The 18,365-nt window shown below is 61.5% G+C and overlaps 2 protein-coding genes across 9 annotated transcripts in view; one reads left to right on the top strand and one right to left on the bottom strand.

Moving 5' to 3' along the window:
- LOXL3 (lysyl oxidase like 3) overlaps nucleotides 1-4,914 on the top strand; it is a 29,481-nt gene extending 24,567 nt beyond the window's left edge. For all 8 annotated transcript variants that reach the window (XM_043512943.1, XM_043512942.1, XM_043512941.1 and 5 more), the window contains 5 exons: nucleotides 333-576; nucleotides 1,910-2,025; nucleotides 2,218-2,354; nucleotides 3,239-3,350; nucleotides 3,968-4,914. In XM_043512943.1, the coding sequence (XP_043368878.1) occupies nucleotides 333-576; nucleotides 1,910-2,025; nucleotides 2,218-2,354; nucleotides 3,239-3,350; nucleotides 3,968-4,041 (683 nt within the window). In that variant the 3' untranslated portion in view covers nucleotides 4,042-4,914. The remainder of the gene's footprint in view (nucleotides 1-332; nucleotides 577-1,909; nucleotides 2,026-2,217; nucleotides 2,355-3,238; nucleotides 3,351-3,967) is intronic.
- Nucleotides 4,915-7,665: 2,751 nt separating this feature from the next.
- HTRA2 (HtrA serine peptidase 2) lies at nucleotides 7,666-16,166 on the bottom strand. The gene is given in 9 exon segments (XM_038399457.1): nucleotides 7,666-8,067; nucleotides 8,416-8,511; nucleotides 10,355-10,424; nucleotides 13,986-14,094; nucleotides 14,675-14,708; nucleotides 14,970-15,163; nucleotides 15,292-15,496; nucleotides 15,703-15,739; nucleotides 15,742-16,166. Coding segments are annotated over 9 exon segments (1,212 nt in total). The 5' UTR covers nucleotides 16,043-16,166; the 3' UTR covers nucleotides 7,666-7,901.
- Nucleotides 16,167-18,365: the final 2,199 nt, after the last annotated feature.

Here is an 18,365-nt window from a genome sequence, read left to right as displayed (position 1 = left end):
GCAGCAACTTTTGAACTTTGCTTAGCACAGCTGGGCGCTAACTGGTGGCACCCCTTTTTGAGAACTGCTGCTCTGAGCCACCCTTTCAGCCCTGGCCCTGTGCTCTGATTGGCTGCTCTGTCCCCCTGCTTTGATTGGCTCAGACCTCATCATCCCTGCACTTAAACCTAATTTGGCCTTGACCTCCTCTGTCCCCCCGCCCAGCACTGAGCAGGCCCCTCCCTCACTCCCCTGCCCCCAGCACTGAGCATGCCCCCGTGTCCCCCAGAGAAGAGCAGGCGCCCCCCACATCCTCCGGCTCCCCAGAACTGAGCAGGTCTCTCTCCCCCCAGCTGCCTCGGACCTGCTGCTGCATGCCCCGCTGGTCCAGGAGACGGCCTACATTGAGGACCGGCCCCTGCACATGCTGTACTGTGCAGCAGAGGAGAACTGCCTCTCCAGCACCGCCCGCAATGCCAACTGGCCCTATGGGCACCGTCGATTGCTGCGCTTCTCCTCCCAGATCCACAACAATGGCCGCGCCGACTTCCGCCCCAAGGCCGGGCGCCACTCCTGGGTCTGGCATGAATGCCATAGGTAAATGGGGGGCCCGCCACAGCTCAGACATGCAGGGGTGTGGGCCAGGGCCAAGCTGGGAGGGAAGCTCAATTGGGCCTATATGGGAACAAGGGAGGCCAAGGTCCCAGGGGAGGCTGGGCCGTGGCCAGTGGAGGCCAAGGTCTGATGGGAGGGGGAGTGGGCAGGGTCTGGTGGAGGCCGAGGCGGGAGGAGGCTGGACAGGGCCTGGGGAAGGCTGAGTTCCGAGGGGGGAGGAGGCTGGGCAGGGTCTGGGGGAGGCCAGGAGGGTGTGGGGTGCCGCGCTCTGGGGAGTCAATGGTGGGCCATGCTGGTGTCTTGCCCGTGGCTGCTGGCCAGCTGCTTAGTCACTGCCTGGTCTGCCACAGGATGAGGTCCTGCAGGGCTGTGGGAGTGGCAGTCCTGGAGCTGCCCCCCCCCATGCCCAGTCTCTGAGCTAGCCTGTGTCTCAGGGTGTGTGGGTGGGTGGGGGGGGCCTTGCAGTCACTGAAGGAGGTGGAAGTGAGGGGTAGCGCCTTGCCACCGCGTGACCCTTTGACCTAACATCAGCCCCAGGAAGTCCTGGCTCCAGGCCTTGAGGGGTAGCTGGGTGCCCGGGTCGTCCTGTCCAAGCCATGGCCAGTCTCCTCTTTGCTCCATGGAGTTCAGCCCCGCTCTGGGGGGGTCTCCCAGCATGGCAGGGGAGCTCTCGGGGGAAGGATCATGGGAGAGGGGAGCAGGCTGGGCTTGGAGATGGGTGGGGGGAACCCTGGGGGAGGCTGCTGTAGGGCAGGTTATGGGAGCCCTGTGGGAGGGGGATCTGTGGGCTCCAGTGGCACAGAACTCGCATGGAGACATAGCGGGGCTGTGAGCACTAACGTAGGGGGACCAGGGTCCCCTGTGGTCGCCGGTTCTGGGGGCTTTTCCCTTGTTCCCCTCTCATTCTGCATGACAATGCAATTGCAGCAGGTGCTGGAGTGGGGCCAGGGGTCTGTGCAAGGCTGCATATGAAAGTGCTTGGAGGTATGACTGGGGCCCCACTGGGGGTATGTGTCTGGGCTGCCTCCCAGTGCCTTTCTGCCTCCCCTCCCACTTCATGCCTCTCTCCGGGCTGCCCCTTCCCCAGGGCCATGTCCCCAGGATATTCCCAATAAACCACCCCCATGCGTATCTCTGGACCGTTCTCCCTCCTCCACCCTCCCAGGCCTCCCCCTGGCTTGCACCCCATCCACTGTGTCTATCTCTGGGCTCCCTCCTCACCCCCGCTGCAGCACATCTCTGGGATCCCCCAGTCTCTTGCCCTGCCCACTGTGTGTCTGTGGATGCAGCACCTTCGGTTTGTGTCTCTTCCCAGGCACTATCACAGCATGGACATCTTCACCCACTACGACCTCCTGACCTCCAACGGCAGCAAGGTGGCTGAGGGCCACAAGGCCAGCTTCTGCCTGGAGGACACAGAGTGCCAGGAAGGTGGGTGCAGCGTCTTGGCACTGCCAAGAGTTGTGCTGGAAGCGAGGGGAGAGCCCGGGGGTGGGCTGTGTCTGCCCACTGATCTCTCCTTCCTCTGGGGCTGCCCTGTGGGGAGCTGCTGCCTGTCTCGGGCTGGGCTTGCTGTGGGGCGGAGGGAGGGCCAGGGTAAGTGACCTCACCACCCCGTTCCAGATGTGGCCAAGAGGTATGAATGTGCTAACTTCGGAGAGCAGGGCATCACCGTGGGCTGCTGGGACCTGTACAGGCACGACATCGACTGCCAGTGGATCGACATCACCGATGTCCGGCCCGGCAACTACATCCTGCAGGTATGTGGGGCAGAGGCTGCTGCGCCCTCCCCATGTGTGTGTGGGCAGCTGCCGGGTACCTGGAGCCCCAGCTGCTGCCGCCTCTTCTCCGTCTCCCCTTCCTAGCCCATCAGAGCTTGCTTTCCAGAGAGAGAGAGCGTGTGTGTGTGTGTGTGTGTGTGATGCACGTGGAGTGGCTGTGTGCCTGAGTGGGGTCAGGTGTGCACCTAGTGTGGGGGGAGGGGTGGCGTCTGGGCTGGGACGGGCCAGTCTCGGAGGGATGAGTTTATTGATAGGTGCTGTCCTAGAGCTGAGGTTGCATTTAGTTTGTGGCATGATGGGGCTCCGCTCCTGTGGCAGTGAGTCTCACAGTTCAGGGATGGCCTCCAGGACAGTTCTGTCTCCCACTCTCCCCACCTTGAGCTGCCAGGGTCAGTGTCCTGGTGATGTAGCAGTCACAGAGGTGTTTCTCAGGGAGGGATCCCCAGAGTGTAGCTAGCAGCCTAGAGGCCTGGAGCTGGATTCTGAACTCAGGGGCGAGGCTGTGCAGAGCCGGGCCCTGTGGGGAATGTGGGCCCAGCGCCCTGTGCTGCTGGGTGTGTACCAGATGGAGCTTTCTCAGGCCAGGAGCTTGGTGCATAGCTGGGCCAGCTGCTGAATGTGTGTGTGTGTGGTGGGTGGAGGGGAACTCACATCATAGGGAATTAGCATTTAAATTGCCAGCTTCTTAACCATGTATTTAAAATCCAGGCTAACAAAACATGGGGCAAGAACTGGGGCTGCTGCCATTCTAGCCAGAGAGGGACACAGGAGTACATGGATCCCTGGCCTGGGGGGGGATGGAGGAGGGGACATGGGTGTGTGTGCCAGGCAGTCCCTCAGCCCCAGGTTGGTGCCCTTGGCAGGTGGTGATTAACCCCAACTACGAGGTGGCCGAGAGCGACTTCACCAACAACGCCATGAAGTGCAACTGCAAATATGACGGGCATCGCATCTGGGTGCACAACTGCCACATCGGTACGGTGCCATGCCAGAGCCCTGGGAGAAACAGGGGGCAGCACTCACCTGGCACAACGGGGGGCAGGACAGCAGAAAGCATTGGGGGTGCTGCAGGCAGGGGGGGAGGCACCAGTGTTGGGCACCTTGGGTGATGTGGGGGGTAGGTTTGGTGGGAGGGGAGGTGGCATTAGCTGTGGGGTGCAGGGCAGGCTGGTGCTGAGGGCGGTGAGGGGTGGGTTTGGGAGAGTGGGAAGAGAGGGGTGTTGAGGGCATGGTGAAGGGATAGGTTTTTGGGGATGGTGGGGGCCACTGGCTGGGGGTATGGGGCAGGGAGATGGGTGGGAGGGAAGGTAGCACTGGGTGCAGGGCAGGCTGTTACTAAGGGCAGTGTGAGGTAGGTTTTGGGGAGGTGGCATTAGCTACAGGGGTTGGGCAGTGCTGTGGCTGGGGGGGGTGTGAAGTAGGTTTTGAGGGGGTGATGGGGACCGTGGGTGGCAGGGAGGTGCTGGGGTGGGGAGATTGGTGGGGGGGGGAGGTGGGATTGGCTTTGGGGGCGAGGCTGAGCAGCGCTGGGGCAGGAGGCTGCTGGGGGTGTTCTTCCCTCACTGGCACCTACATCTCACCTCGTACTTCAGGTGACGCCTTCAGCGAAGAGGCCAACAAGCGGTTTGAACAGTACCCAGGACAGCTCAACAACCAGATTGTATAGTGACCCGCTATCCCCTCCCATGCCCCCCGGAGATGGCCATCTCCCCCCACTGCTCCCCCACATGGCCAGGTGCTCCGAGGAGGAAGCAGTTTGTCCTGGGCTGGCAGTGTCACGTCCCCGGCTGGCTTGCGGAGCTCCGCGGTGCGAGAATCTGTGCCCAGAAGCAGCTGCTCCATGCCAGGTGCAGCCTCTAGCCCGGCCTGGCTGTGGACTCCTCGGCTGTCTCTGAATCTCGGGCAGGATTTTCGTGGGCTGAGGTGGCCACCACGTTCTTGTCTGGCCGTGCAGGGCCTGACTGGAGGTAGGCTCTGGGCACTGAGCCCCATGGCACCCAGCCCTGCTCAGGGAGAACTGTGGACTTCTACCACGGGCAGTACAGGCGCTTCCCCACCTCCTTGGGGGGCTGAGGTGCAGCATGACACCAAGTAGGGCAGGGTTAGAGCCTGGGCCAAGTCTGGCAGCTTCCTCTCCCTGGGAGGGTTGGAGAGGTATGTGGATGGCCATCTGCTGCCTCCAGCTCTTGCCCCCTATCGTCTCCTCCCACCACTGCCACACTCATCCTGCCCCTCCGCCCCATTGGCCTTGACCAGCCCCCACCAGTTCCCAGCCGTTCTCCTGCCCAGCAGCCACAGGAACCTCATGGAGGAGCTAGCAACGGCTCCAGGCACCTTACACAGCGTCCCTAAATCTATGCCACCTGCAGGGCTGGCCGGGTCTGGGCCCTGTCACGCCTTTCTCTGTACAGTAGTGCATCTATGTACTTGAAGAGCTAAACCATGTCAGGCAGCCTGGGCCCTGCTTCCCCAACTGTGGCTAGGACGCCCCCATCTCTTAGTTGTCATTTTATTTTCTGTATAAAAGTGATGGTCTGTTTCCCTGAGTGCTACTGGCTGGTTTTTCCCAAGCTATAGGTGGGGGGCTTTCTGCTTGGCCAAGGGGAAAGCCTGGCCCTGAGATAAGCAGGGCAGCACAGGCCTGCTGCTCATGCCCATGGCTCCCAGCAGGGGTAGGTGCCTGCCCAGAGAACATGGGGATGGGGGCTCAGCTGCAGTGCAAGTGCCAGCCCTGGCACCAGCAGTGAAGGGCAGAATGGCTTTGCCCTGCTACTGACAAGGGAAGCCTCAGGAGGGGGAGCCCAGTGCTCCCTGGGCCACAGGCTGGGCAGCTGCTCCTGCAAAGGGTGTGGTAGGGCTCACTGCCCCACAGTCTGGGGGTGTGGGAATGCCACTCAATGAACCTGAGGCAAACCCCAGGAGGGCCAATGCCCTGAGGGCTTAAGTGTGGTTGGAGCCATTGAAAGAGGCAGGATTCAGGGGAGCTCTGCCTGCAAGCTGGGATGTGGGGGGTTGGCTGCTAGGAGACAAAGGAAGCTCAGGCTGGGGAGCAGAGCTGAGTCTGTCCCCAGGGAGTGGGGTTTGTTGGTGTGACAGGAGAGGGCAGACTGCAGAGTGTGCGGGGGGCAGGCCGAAGGAGAGAATGGTAATAGGGCTGTGCCTGGGGTCAAACTGCCCTGGGCCAACACCCAACCCGGTTCCAACACAAGCCCCTGGCTCCGGCAGTTTGCCTGTGACCACACCAGACACTGCTTGGCAGCCCGGGAACTGCTGAACCCTCCCCCTGGACAAGGTATGTCAGCAGGAGCAGCTGGGGCCTGGAGCCAGCCCTCTGCCCCCAAATGCATGGGGCCATTGCTGGCTGGGCTCAGCCTGCAAGGAGGCACCGGGGCCAGCTCACAACTGTCACTGGGCCCCTAACGCACCACTGAGGCAATGGCCCAGCCTGGCCTTGCTGCAGCAGGAGTGCAGGCAGGCTGAGCCTCAGGGCAATGAGATGCAGGCGCATGGTAGCCCAGCCCCTGGACCCCAGGGGACCAGAACTCGCCTGGGCAGGGCATCTGGTGTGCATGGCCCAGCATCCTCCACCTAGGCCTAGGCCCCCATGTCCCAAATGGGCATGATCAGGGCAGGGAGCCTGAGAAGTAGCAGCAGGTGCCACTGCAGAGGCTCAGAGCCAGCCCAGGGACAGGAAGAATCAGAGGCAAGTTGGTTGGGCTAGGAGAGCAGGGCCCCGAGGTGGGTAGCCCAGGTGCCACCACTGAGGCTGGATTGACGGGGAAATCAGGCCAGACTAGTAGAGATCACCCACACAGGAGAGGTGAGGGCAACATAAGCAACTGCATGGGGAGCTGCCCAGGCTGGGGTGGGGGAAGGTGCTGGCTCCCAGCTCTGGAAAGAGCCATGGCATGGCTGCCACCACAGCTCTTTCCTCCGCAAGCAAGCGCCCCTCCTCCCTGGCTGGGGTTTGGTGTAGAACAAATTCCATTCGAGGGGCCAGGACAGGCCATGAAAGGAGGCTCTATGCTGGGCTGTTTTTCCTCAGTCTGGGAGCAAGCAGCCGTACTTCAGAGCTGCCTCCCCCCCAGCACTGAGCTCCTTTCATATGTTAAAACAGCCACATGGCAGGGCAGCCCAGAGCCCCAGCCCAGCCATACAGCTGCTCTCCTGCTGGCAGCAACACTCACACCAGCTTTTCCCCACCCTGGCGCAGGGAATTCCAGGAATTTGGGAAAAGCATGGAGCTGCTGGTTCCCAGAATGCCACGCTGGGAGCTCCCTGCTGCAGGGCCGGGGGGGGCGGGGGAGGAGGGAAACAAACAGCCCAGTCAGCCCTTAACTCAGCAGCAGCAGGGCAGTGAGAGGCAAGCAGGTCCCTGCTCCCCAGCCACTGCATGCAGGAGACCTAGGCAACCCTGTGGCTGTTGCTAGATCAGGCAGGGAGTCTCAGCCCCACAGCTAAGGGGAGCACATCCAGGGGGCCAGCCCCTCACTGCCCCAGCGCCACCCTCCCTGAGCTCTGGGGGAAGCAGCAGCCTGTCACAGGAGTGGGGCAGGTCTCCCTTTGTGAGAAGCTGGGAGGGGAGCACTCAAGCCCCCAGTGCTCAGGCAGCTGGGCTTGAGACTCCAAGGGACAGCTCTAGGCCCAGGGGAAGAAGCTGGGCCAGGACTGACACACATGCCCCCTCCTGGCAGAAGCCAGGGCTAAGTTCAGACCCAGTACTGCAGCCCCTCTCACCGTGACCCGAGAGCAACAGAGCCTGGAGACCATGCAGCGACTGGAAGTGATCTGAGCAGAACACTGCCTGCCAAGTCCCAGAGCACAAACTCCCCTCACCCCCACAGAGCAGCAGCAGCTGTAAGCAGTGCTGGGGCAGGCTCAGCCTGGGTGCAAGAAGTGCTGACACCAGCCCTGGCACTTCCCCCTGGCCCCACGCAGCAGCTATTTGGCTCTAATCCTGTGATGATGGGAGCCCCCGCAGCCCAGAAGGGAGATGCCATGCCAGTGAGCAGGAATCAGACCACAAACCCCACTGTGATCCCCAAGGGGGGCCAGAGCCCAGCCTGCCCTCCTCAGTGCATGGCTAAAGCAAGCAGATCAGTGGCTGGGGGGGCTGCATCTCCAGGATGCCCTTGGCAAAGCTCCGTCACCTGCCCTTGTCTGGCTCTGACTGCAAGGGGAGAGCCCCTAGCCTGACAGAGCTGGGGGCTACCCATCCCAGGAGTGGCCCTGCCTAGCTGCAGCTGGACCCAGGCTCCCCCAGCCTCAGGAGGGAAGCAAGGGCCATGGCTGAGGGTTCCCTATGAGAGATTTAATGGGGATGAAGGAAGCAGACAGCAGCCACCCTGCCATAAGCCAGTTCCAGGACCAGCCCCGCTGGCTGGGGCGTTTCAGGCTCTTGCAAAGGCCGAGTCTCCTCTGCGCTGCCCCATCTGGCGGCACAGGGCCTCCTGCCCGTCACCCCGAGCCTCTAACTCAGCTTGTGTGCTTCAAGTCCATCGGGCCCCCTGCCAGCTAGGCAGGTCTCTACTCCGTGACCTCAGGGCTGACGTTCACCAGCAGCATGTCATGGCCTCGCCGCACCAGCAAGGCCAGGCTGTTCTGCGTCCGCACGGCCTCATAGATGTCCTCTGCACGCCGCACCGCCTGCCCATTGATCTCCTGCACAACATCACCCGCCTTCAGGCCCGCCCTGTTGAGAGAGCAGACACCAGCATGCTGGGGGTCCGGCAGTGATGTATGCAGACCCTCTCTCCCCACAGAGCCCTGCCCCAGGCAGATGGGGATGTGGAAGTCTGGCCCCGCCTAGAGCAGCTGGCTGGCTCTGGGTTGTGACTCTCCTGGGAAAGCTGCAGTGTATTGAGGTGAGTGCAGCCCTCCCAGCACAGACAGGTTAATCCCGTCAGGAACACACTGGCTGCTGGTGCAAGCTGTCTTGGGGCAGGGAATGGGCACCGAGTCCAGAGTGAGTACCCTGCTTTCTGGGCCCCAACCCCCCTCAGCAGCTAGCATCAGGACCTTCCTTGTAAGTGGCACTTACTGATGGGCTGGGGAGCCAATGATCACCTTATGGATCAGGACCCCGTATGAGACATCAGGGAAGCTGGAGTCCCGCAGCTTCAGCTCGGCCAGGATACTGCAGAGAGAGAGAGAGAGAGAGAGAGCGAGCACACACATCACTGAAACACCACCCAGCCTGAGGGCCCTGGCGAGGGGCTGAGGACACAGTGTGCCAGCACTGGAGCAGCTTCACCGGGCAATCAGCTCCTTGTGGGGAACAGGGCACGAAGCCACCAGGTGGGACTTTGCCCGACCCTATGACCTGAGAGAGACCCCAGCAACCAAGCCTGCCTTGCGCCCAGCCACACCGAGGGGACAAGGAAGCAGAGCCGCTGCCCATCCCTGTGTGTCCCTGGAACACAGCAGTCCCCCAAGGACAAGGCAGCCGGAAAAAAAACATGGGAGATGCCAGGCAGGACCAGAGCCAGCCTGCACCCAGCCCAGTCGCCCATCCTTGAGAACAGCCAGCAGTAGACATCCCAGCAGCAGCCCTGCCATAGGGAGGCCAGGTTAACCTGCCCCAGGAAAGTCCCCTCCTGACCTGGCAGCAGGCAGGTTCTAGCTCTGCCACACATGTGCTATTCTAACGCTGAGCTGGGCCATTGTCTCCTGCCCCTCTCCAGGACTCAGCTGTGCTCCCCCAAGGAAAAGCAGACTCACCAGCACACGGAGCACACTGGCGTCATCTCCTGGACACCAAGAAATGCAGTTTAAGAAATCAACCACCACCATTAACCCTGATTCAAGGAGACACGAGTGGCATCTCCCCTTCCAGCACCCCAAAAGGGGATGTAAAAGACCAAGGGCACCAAGCAGCAGGATCCTCAGGCCTACCTGGAAGCAGGACTCAAGACCAGAGCATAAGCTCATAGCCAAGGAAGCAGCACCTGTCCCCGTTCCCAGGGAGTGCTCGGGGAACATGCCTGCTGGTTCATGCCACGGCATTCTTTTGTTGGACCACCGCACTACTAACCCCACTAACAGACTGAGCTCCAAGAGTCAACTAAAGGTACATCCCAAGGCCCAGCCAGCCAGAGACCCACAAAGTCGCTTATGCAGCTGAGCCTGAAAGCTTCAGCCGATCAAGACACTTCAAGGCTCAGTGGACGCACACAGGTATTCCAGTTTTCAGAGTAGCAGCCGTGTTAGTCTGTATTCGCAAAAAGAAAAGGAGTACTTGTGGCACCTTAGAGACTAACAAATTTATTTGAGCATAAGCTTTCGTGAGCTACAGCTCACTTCATCGGATGCATTTGGTGGTGAGCTGTAGCTCACGAAAGCTTATGCTCAAATAAATTTACAGGTATTCCAGTGCCACCCTTTGGAGCACTGCCAGGGGCTGCCTGCCTAGGGCATCCCGGAGCACGTCATAGAACAGTGTGTGGGGAATGCAGAACCCTGGCCACCTGCCACGGAACACAAGACCTGACTTTTGTTACTGTTGCCTGGCGATTTCCCATAACCCCAAATGGGCCATTTGCATTCCTCCGGAATGACCCAACTTCTCCATAATTGCTGTGCAAGACCATGGTGGCCTGTGGTGGCACAGTAAATTTCAAGATGCCTGGTGTTGGGCAGAGATGAGAATAGCTCTCTCTGTCCAGCTCAGCTAAGACATGGCTGGGACAGTGTAATGGCGTGATGGGAGGCTGAATCTCCCTGGGAACTCATCTGCCAGGGCAAGGGCTGGGCGCCCTGCCCCAGGGATGCTCCCTTACACTACAGCAAGCACAAGTAAACTAATTGGCCTGGGGTGAGATGGGACCCACAGGGGCTTTCCCAACTGCAGAGTGATTCTCTGTCTAGGTTCCTGGAGTTGTGGGGTGACAGGCTCCCCTCTCCAGCTTGCTTTCCCGAGAGACTCTGGCCCCCAGGAAAGCTCTGGAAGCATCATCTGGACCCAGACTCAGGACACATACCTGGGGGTCAGTGTTAGCATCATCACCCCAATGTAGCGGCGCTTCATCTCCGTGCTGCCAAACCAGGAGCCTGTAAGAGGAAAGGGAACCAGGTCTAGGACGCCCAGGAAGGGATCTGTATGAGCACGCTCCCTCACCCATCACAGCACAAGGCCAGTCCAGCTGGGTCACTCCTCAACCACCTTACAACAGAGGGAGGGGCTCCAGCCCAGGAGAAAACCATGCTCCACCCCCAGACTGCAGCCTGCCAGTTCCATCCCATGCATCCACCCCCTATAGGGCAAGTATCATGTGGGGAAACAGCAGCTGGGGGCTGGGAGAGCTGGGACACCACAGATCATTGCCAACATCCTAACTGCAGCTACTCTGCCATCCGGACCCATCACACACAGACTGGGGCTGCCATTGTGTAGAGAGCCCAGATTCTGGTCAAGGCCCTGAGTACATCCCCAGAGCACCCTGCCAACCCATAGCCAGAGAGAGGCCCGAAGTCAGAGTTTAAGGCTGGAAGCAACCCTCAGATCAATCTAGTCTGACCTCCTGTACATCACAGGCCATTGAATTTCACCCAGGAAGCCCTCCCTGCATTGAGCCCAAGAGCTTGTACATATGAACGGCTACTGAGCCAGACCAACGATCCATCTAGCTCAGTATCCTGGGTTCTGACAGTGGCTGGTGCCAGACACTTCAAAGGGAATGAAGAGAACAGGGCAATTAGCAAGTGACATCCCCAGTCATCCAGTTCCAGCTTCAGGCAGCCAGAGGCTAGGGACACCCAGAGCATGGGGCTGTGTCCCTGACCATCTTGGCTAATAGCCATTGATGGACCTATCCTCCAGGAACTTATCTAACTCTTTTCTGAACCCTGTTATACTTTTGGCCTTCACAAAATCCAGTGGCAGCAAGTTCCACAGGTTAACTATGCACTGTGTGAAGAAGGTACTTTATATTTGTTTTAAATCTACTGCCAATTAATTTCATTGGGTGATTCCTGATTCTTGTGTTATGTGAAGGAGTATATAACACTTCCTTATTCACCTTCTCCACACCAGCCATGATTTTACAGACCTCTATCACATCCCCCTCAATCTCATCTTTTCTAAGATGAACAGTCCGAGCCTCTTTAATCTCTCATATAGAAGCTGTTTCCATACCCCTATGCTGACCTTCTCTGTGCCCGTTCCAATTCTAATATATTATTTTTGAGATGGGGCAACCAGAACTGCATGTAAGCTGTGGGCATACCATGGATTTATATAGAGGCAATGATATTTTCTGTTTTATTATCTATCCCTTTCCTAACAGTTCCTATCATTAGCTTTTTTGATTGTCACTGCACATTGAGCAGATGTTTTCAGAGAACTATCCACAGTGACTCCCAAGATCTTTCTTTAATGGTAACAGTTAATTTAGACCCCATCGTTTTATATGTATAGCTGGAATTATGTTTTCCAAGGTGCATTAACTTTGCATTTATCAACTCTGAATTTCATCTGCCACTTTGTTGCACAATCACCCAGTTTTGTGAGATTTTCACTTTGTAACTCTTCAGGCTGCTCTGGACCCATCTTGAGTAATTTTGTATCATCTGAAAGCTTTGCCACCTCACTGTTCACCCCTTTTTCCAGATCATTTGCAAATATGTTGAATAGGCCTGGGCCCAGTACAGACCCCCTGGGAAACACCACTATTTACCTCTCTCCATTCTGAAAACTCACCATTTATTCCCATCCTTTGTTTCCTATCTTTTAACTAGTTACTGATCCATGAGAGGACCTTCCCTCTTATCCCATGACAGCTTACTTTGCTTAAGAGCCTTTGGTGAGGGACCTTGTCAAAGGCTTTCTAAAAAACCAAGTACACTATATCCACTGGATCATCCCTCGTCCACATGCTTGTTGATCCCCTCAAAGAATTCTAACGGATTGCGGAGTCATGATTTCCCTTTTCAAAATATGGTGACTTTTCCCCAACAAATTGTGTTAATCTCCGTGTCCGATAATTCTGTTCTTTACTACAGTTTCAATCAGTTTGCCTGGTACTGAAGTTAGGCTTAGTGGCCTGTAATTCCAGGATCGCCTCTGGAGCCTTTTAAAAAATATTAGTATCACGTTGGCAATCCTCCAAACATCTGGTACAGAAGCTGACTTAAGCAATAGGTTAGATACCCCATTTAGTAGTTTTGAAATTTCATATTTCAATTAATTCAGAATTCTTGGGGGAATTCCATCTTGTCCTGGTGACTTATTACTGTTTAATTGATCAATTTGTTCCAAAACCTCCTCTATTGACACCTCAATCTGGGACAGTTCCTCAGATTTGTCATCTAAAAAGAATGTCTCAAGTGTTAGGAATCTCCCTCACATCCTCAGCCATGCAGACCAATGCGAAGAGTTCATTTAGCTGTTCTGCAATGGCTTTATTGTCCTTGAGTGCTCCTTAAGCACTTTGATTGTCCAGTGGCCCCACTGATTGTTTGGCAGACTTCCTGCTTCTGATGGGCTTACATTTTTTTCTGTTTTTGAGTCCTTTGCTAGTTGCTCTACAAATTCTTTTAAGGTCTGCCTAAGTGTACTTTGTGTTTGTCAAAGGCATCTTCCAGAAAGGCATCGCATCTGGATTTAAAGACATCAAGTGATGGAGAATCCACCGCTTCCCTTGAGAGATTTTTTTAAATCTGAATTTGTCTGGCTTCAAATTCCAGCCCCCGGTTCCTGTTCGGCCTGTCTCTGCTAGATTGAAGAGCCTGTTAGTGCCTGGTATTTGCTCCCTGTGCACGTGCTTAGCCACTAATCAGGTCACCTGTACTTATTGCTTTTATAAAGAGCTCAGAGACTTGTTTAAGTCTCTCACCGCAGGGCATGTTCTCCAGCTCTCAAACCATCTGTGGCTCTACTCTGCACCAGCTCCAATTTTTTGATGTCCTGTTTAAAAGGTAGGCTCCAGAACTGAATGCAACTTTTCAATATTGGTCCCAGCAGCCCTTCTGGAGCCCTGAGGTGCCAGTTATCCAGCCTGCTGCTTTGAAAGTGGTTCTCCCTAGCAGCTGCTGTTTAACATCCTCCTCACTGGTGAGTTAAATCTTGGAGGAGTTGCACCCAGACAGCATCTATTTCCTGTTGCACCACATAGGCCCCAGGGATCAGGTGGGCACTCATGGCCTCTTACCACTCAGTCCCCTCATACCAGGATGGGAGAGCTCCCTGGCCTCTTTGCAATTGGGGACGCAGCTGCTAAAGCCTGAACAGCAGAACTGCACTGCCTTCCCTCAAAAGACAGATGGGGCCCGGCTCCCTTCTCCAGAACCCAGCTATGCTCAGACACCTCTGCCTGGCTCCATCCCTTCCAGCCCCTCTGCTACCACAGCTGAGAAGAGGAGAACCAGCCTGCAGTGGAGAGGGGCTGGGGACAGCCCAGGGAGACTATGTCTCTGCCTGGAAGGGTCCCTCAAGGGGACAGACTTTTCCCTTGGACTCTGACATGCCGGGGAGAGGTTGAGACCCAGTCCTCTGCCAGGGATAGATGAATGACGGTCCCAGAAAGAAGTCTGGAGTGGGTGTTCCTATCCCCTGCACCCCCCAGCTCTGCTCCACTCCTTCTGCCTGTATCTCCCCCGCACCAGCACACTCACTTTTGCGCTGTTCCCCCTTCTGCAAGAATTCCCGCAGCCGGTCCGAGGGGATGGCAAAGGAGATACCTGAAGTCACCTTCATTGTGTTCACCCCAATCACCTCGCCGTCCTACCAGGAAACAATCACCATACAAGCCAAGCAGGGTACCAACCATCCCTACTGCCATCCCTCCTGACCCACAGTTTGCCCCCTTGCAAGAGAAGAGGAACATGGCACTAGGCAGGGCTCAAGCTCAGCCCATCCAGGCTTCCACCAATTTGCTCCCAACACACACTTGGCTGGGGGTGGGTCAGGCAGTGGTACTCTCACAGGGGCGAGCAGGTCCCACTGGCTGTGGGGGCCACGTAGCCCTTCTTCTGTGCCTTACAAGTACCAGACCCCAGTCCAGTTACCCCCAGGCTTGGAGTGTGGCTCTGTTCAGGCCAGAGCCCCCTGGGCTGTGGTGTAGGGCCTGGGAGATGAGCATCTTGAGTCAAGCTGCTGCCTCATCTGTCCCACCAAGGGTCTGATCCAATGCTCTCAGTGGAATATGAAGGGCCCCACCTGCCTCATCTATGTACACCCTGCTGGCAGCATGAGGTGGGCACCCCCCTTCCAAAGAGCAAATTAGACAGGGCTGGAGCACCCAGCCCAAACGGGCACCACATTCCCTCCCAGAAATAGCTAACGCCCAAATGGCAGCACTTACCAGGTTGACGAGGGGGCCCCCTGAGTTCCCGAAACTGCAGCAGGAGAGAGAGGGGGAGAGTCAGGCCCCAGCAGCGACATTCCCACCGGAACACAGCCCCTGGGGAAAATAACCCAGATCCCCTGCCTCGCGCCCCCTCCTGCTTTCCAGCTCATCGTACAAGATGCCCTCTGAAACCTCAGTACATGCAGGCCCCCTTCCCTGGCTCCACCCCAAACAGCAGTATGGTGGCTTCAGCCAGGCCCCCCATTCCACTCCCCAGCCCCCGATTGCCCCGCCCCTCACTCCCCTTACATCTATGGCGGCGTCGGTCTGGATGTACTCCATGTTGGAATCGGACAGGCCCAGCTCCTGGCTGCCCCGCTGGGCAGAGCTGACGATGCCGGAGGTGATGGTGTTCTGTAGAGCAAAAGGGCTGCCCATAGCCACAACAAACTCACCTTGACGCACCTCTGAGGAGCGGCCCAGGGGCAGCGTGGGCAGAGGTTGCTGTGGGGAGAGAGGAAGACTGGTCAGCGCAGGGGCATTGGAGCGGGCTGAGAATTCCTAGCCCTGTGGACAGACGAAGCAAAGAAGAGGCTGCTAGCCCCTGGCTGCGCACCTGGCTCTCCACACACCTTGGGGTTGATTTTGATAGTGGCAATATCTGCCACCTGGTCAACCTCACGGACCACAGCATCATAGAGCTCCCCACTAGCCAGCTTCACCCGTAGCCGCCGCCGATTCGCCACCACATGAGCATTGGTCACGATGAGGCCATCCGGGGACACCACAAAGCCAGAGCCGTTTAGAGATGGGCACTTCCCGGCCGAGAAGGGATGCCTGCAGGACAAGAGCCAGGGGTAGCTGTGGGGAGAGCCAGGGTCAGTGCGGGGGGAGGCACCCACCTCAGTAATCGGCAACACCTTACTCTAGGCAACCAGGCCCCTTCCTCCCTATCAGGGACCCTCTCCCCCCTGCGAGGACACACAGCGCCTTCTGACCGGGCACCTGCCCGGGGCCAGGCGCGGGCGCGGGGGGGCCGGTACCTGCCCAGGATCTCGATGTAGACCAGCGCGGGGGCGGTTTCTCCACCACGTCGGCGATGAAGTTGAAGGCGGCGCGGGCGGAGCGGGGGGCGGGCGCGGGGGGAACCGGCACCGCGGCGCGGACCTGGGCAGCAGCGCGGGCGGGTCCCGGCCTCGGGCCCAGAGCAGCAGCAGCAGCGCCCGGCCCCGGCCCCGGCCCCGCCAGCGCCCAGCGGGCCCGGCCTCCGGGAGGGGGCTCCCTGCGGTCTGGACAGGGAGCGGCCGCCAGGCCCCGTGTCGGCCACAGCAGGACCCGGCCCCCCGCCAGGCCACCGCAGCCGAGCGCCCGGGCCGCAGCCATTCTGCGCGCGGCGCGGGCAGGCCGGGAGACGGAGTCCCGCGCGGGGCAGGCCGGGAGCGAGGCGCCCCGAGCCCGGGGCAGGCCGGGAGACGGAGTCCCGCGCGGGGCAGGCCGGCAGCGAGGCGCCCCGAGCCCGGGGCAGGCCGGGAGACGGAGTCCCGCGCGGGGCAGGCCGGGAGCGAGGCGCCCCGAGCCCGGGGCAGGCCGGGAGACGGAGTCCCGCGCGGGCAGGCCGGGAGCGAGGCGCCCCGAGCCCGGGGCAGGCCGGGAGACGGAGTCCCGCGCGGGGCAGGCCGGAGCGAGGCGCCCCGAGCCCGGGGCAGGCCGGGAGACGGAGTCCCGCGCGGGGCAGGCCGGGAGCGAGGCGCCCCGAGCCCGGGGCAGGCCGGGATAGGAGTCCCGCGCGGGGCAGGCCGGAGCGAGGCGCCCGAGCCCGGGGCAGGCCGGGAGACGGAGTCCCGCGCGGGGCAGGCCGGGAGCGAGGCGCCCGAGCCCGGGGCAGGCCGGGAGACGGAGTCCCGCGCGGGGCAGGCCGGCAGCGAGGCGCCCCGAGCCCGGGGCAGGCCGGGAGACGGAGTCCCGCGCGGGGCAGGCCGGCAGCGAGGCGCCCCGAGCCCGGGGCAGGCCGGGAGACGGAGTCCCGCGCGGGGCAGGCCGGGAGCGAGGCGCCCCGAGCCCGGGGCAGGCCGGGAGACGGAGTCCCGCGCGGGGCAGGCCGGAGCGAGGCGCCCCGAGCCCGGGGCAGGCTGGGAGATGGAGTCCCGCGCGGGGCAGGCCGGCAGCGAGGGGCCCCGAGCCCGGGGCGGCCGGGAGATGGAGTCCCGCGCGGGGCAGGCCGGGAGCGAGGCGCCCCGAGCCCGGGGCAGGCCGGGAGATGGAGTCCCGCGCGGGGCAGGCCGGCAGCGAGGGACCCGAGCCCGGGGCAGCCGGGAGATGGAGTCCCGCGCGGGGCAGGCCGGGAGCGAGGCGCCCCGAGCCCGGGCAGGCCGGGAGATGGAGTCCCGCGCGGGGCAGGCCGGGAGCGAGGCGCCCCGAGCCCGGGGCAGGCCGGGAGATGGAGTCCCGCGCGGGGCAGGCCGGGAGCGAGGCGCCCCGAGCCCGGGGCAGGCCGGGAGATGGAGTCCCGCGCGGGGGCAGGCCGGGAGCGAGGCGCCCCGAGCCCGGGGCAGGCCGGGAGATGGAGTCCCGCGCGGGGCAGGCCGGCAGCGAGGCGCCCCGAGCCCGGGGCAGGCCGGGAGATGGAGTCCCGCGCGGGCAGGCCGGGCGAGGCGCCCCGAGCCCGGGGCAGGCCGGGAGATGGAGTCCCGCGCGGGGCAGGCCGGCAGCGAGGCGCCCCGAGCCCGGGGCAGGCCGGGAGATGGAGTCCCGCGCGGGGCAGGCCGGCAGCGAGGCGCCCCGAGCCCGGGGCAGGCCGGGAGATGGAGTCCCGCGCGGGGCAGGCCGGGAGCGAGGCGCCCCGAGCCCGGGGCGGGCCGGGAGATGGAGTCCCGCGCGGGGCAGCCGGGAGCGAGGCGCCCCGAGCCCGGGCAGGCCGGGAGATGGAGTCCCGCGCGGGGCAGGCCGGGAGCGAGGCGCCCCGAGCCCGGGCAGGCCGGGAGATGGAGTCCCGCGCGGGGCAGGACGGGAGCGAGGCGCCCCGAGCCCGGGCAGGCCGGGAGATGGAGTCCCGCGCGGGGCAGGCCGGGAGCGAGGCGCCCCGAGCCCGGGGCAGGCCGGAGATGGAGTCCCGCGCGGGGCAGGCCGGCAGCGAGGGGCCCCGAGCCCGGGGCAGGCCGGGAGATGGAGTCCCGCGCGGGGCAGGCCGGGAGCGAGGCGCCCCGAGCCCGGGCAGGCCGGGAGATGGAGTCCCGCGCGGGGCAGGCCGGCAGCGAGGCGCCCCGAGCCCGGGGCAGGCCGGGAGATGGAGTCCCGCGCGGGGCAGGCCGGGAGCGAGGCGCCCCGAGCCCGGGGCAGGCCGGGAGATGGAGTCCCGCGCGGGGCAGGCCGGCAGCGAGGCGCCCCGAGCCCGGGGCAGGCCGGGAGATGGAGTCCCGCGCGGGGCAGGCCGGCAGCGAGGCGCCCCGAGCCCGGGGCAGGCCGGGAGATGGAGTCCCGCGCGGGGCAGGCCGGCAGCGAGGCGCCCCGAGCCCGGGGCAGGCCGGGAGATGGAGTCCCGCGCGGGGCAGGCCGGCAGCGAGGCGCCCGATCCCGGGGCAGGCCGGGAGATGGAGTCCCGCGCGGGGCAGGCCGCAGCGAGGCGCCCGCCCGGGGCAGGCCGGCGAAGGAGTCCCGCGCGGGGCAGGCCGGCAGCGAGGCCCCCGAGCCGGGGCAGGCCGGGAGATGG

This window comes from Dermochelys coriacea, chromosome 4 (genome assembly GCF_009764565.3).
Source record: "Dermochelys coriacea isolate rDerCor1 chromosome 4, rDerCor1.pri.v4, whole genome shotgun sequence".
NCBI lineage: Eukaryota > Metazoa > Chordata > Testudines > Dermochelyidae > Dermochelys > Dermochelys coriacea.
The sequence above is the reverse complement of the archived record's forward strand: the minus strand, read 5'-3'. Positions and strand labels throughout refer to the sequence as shown.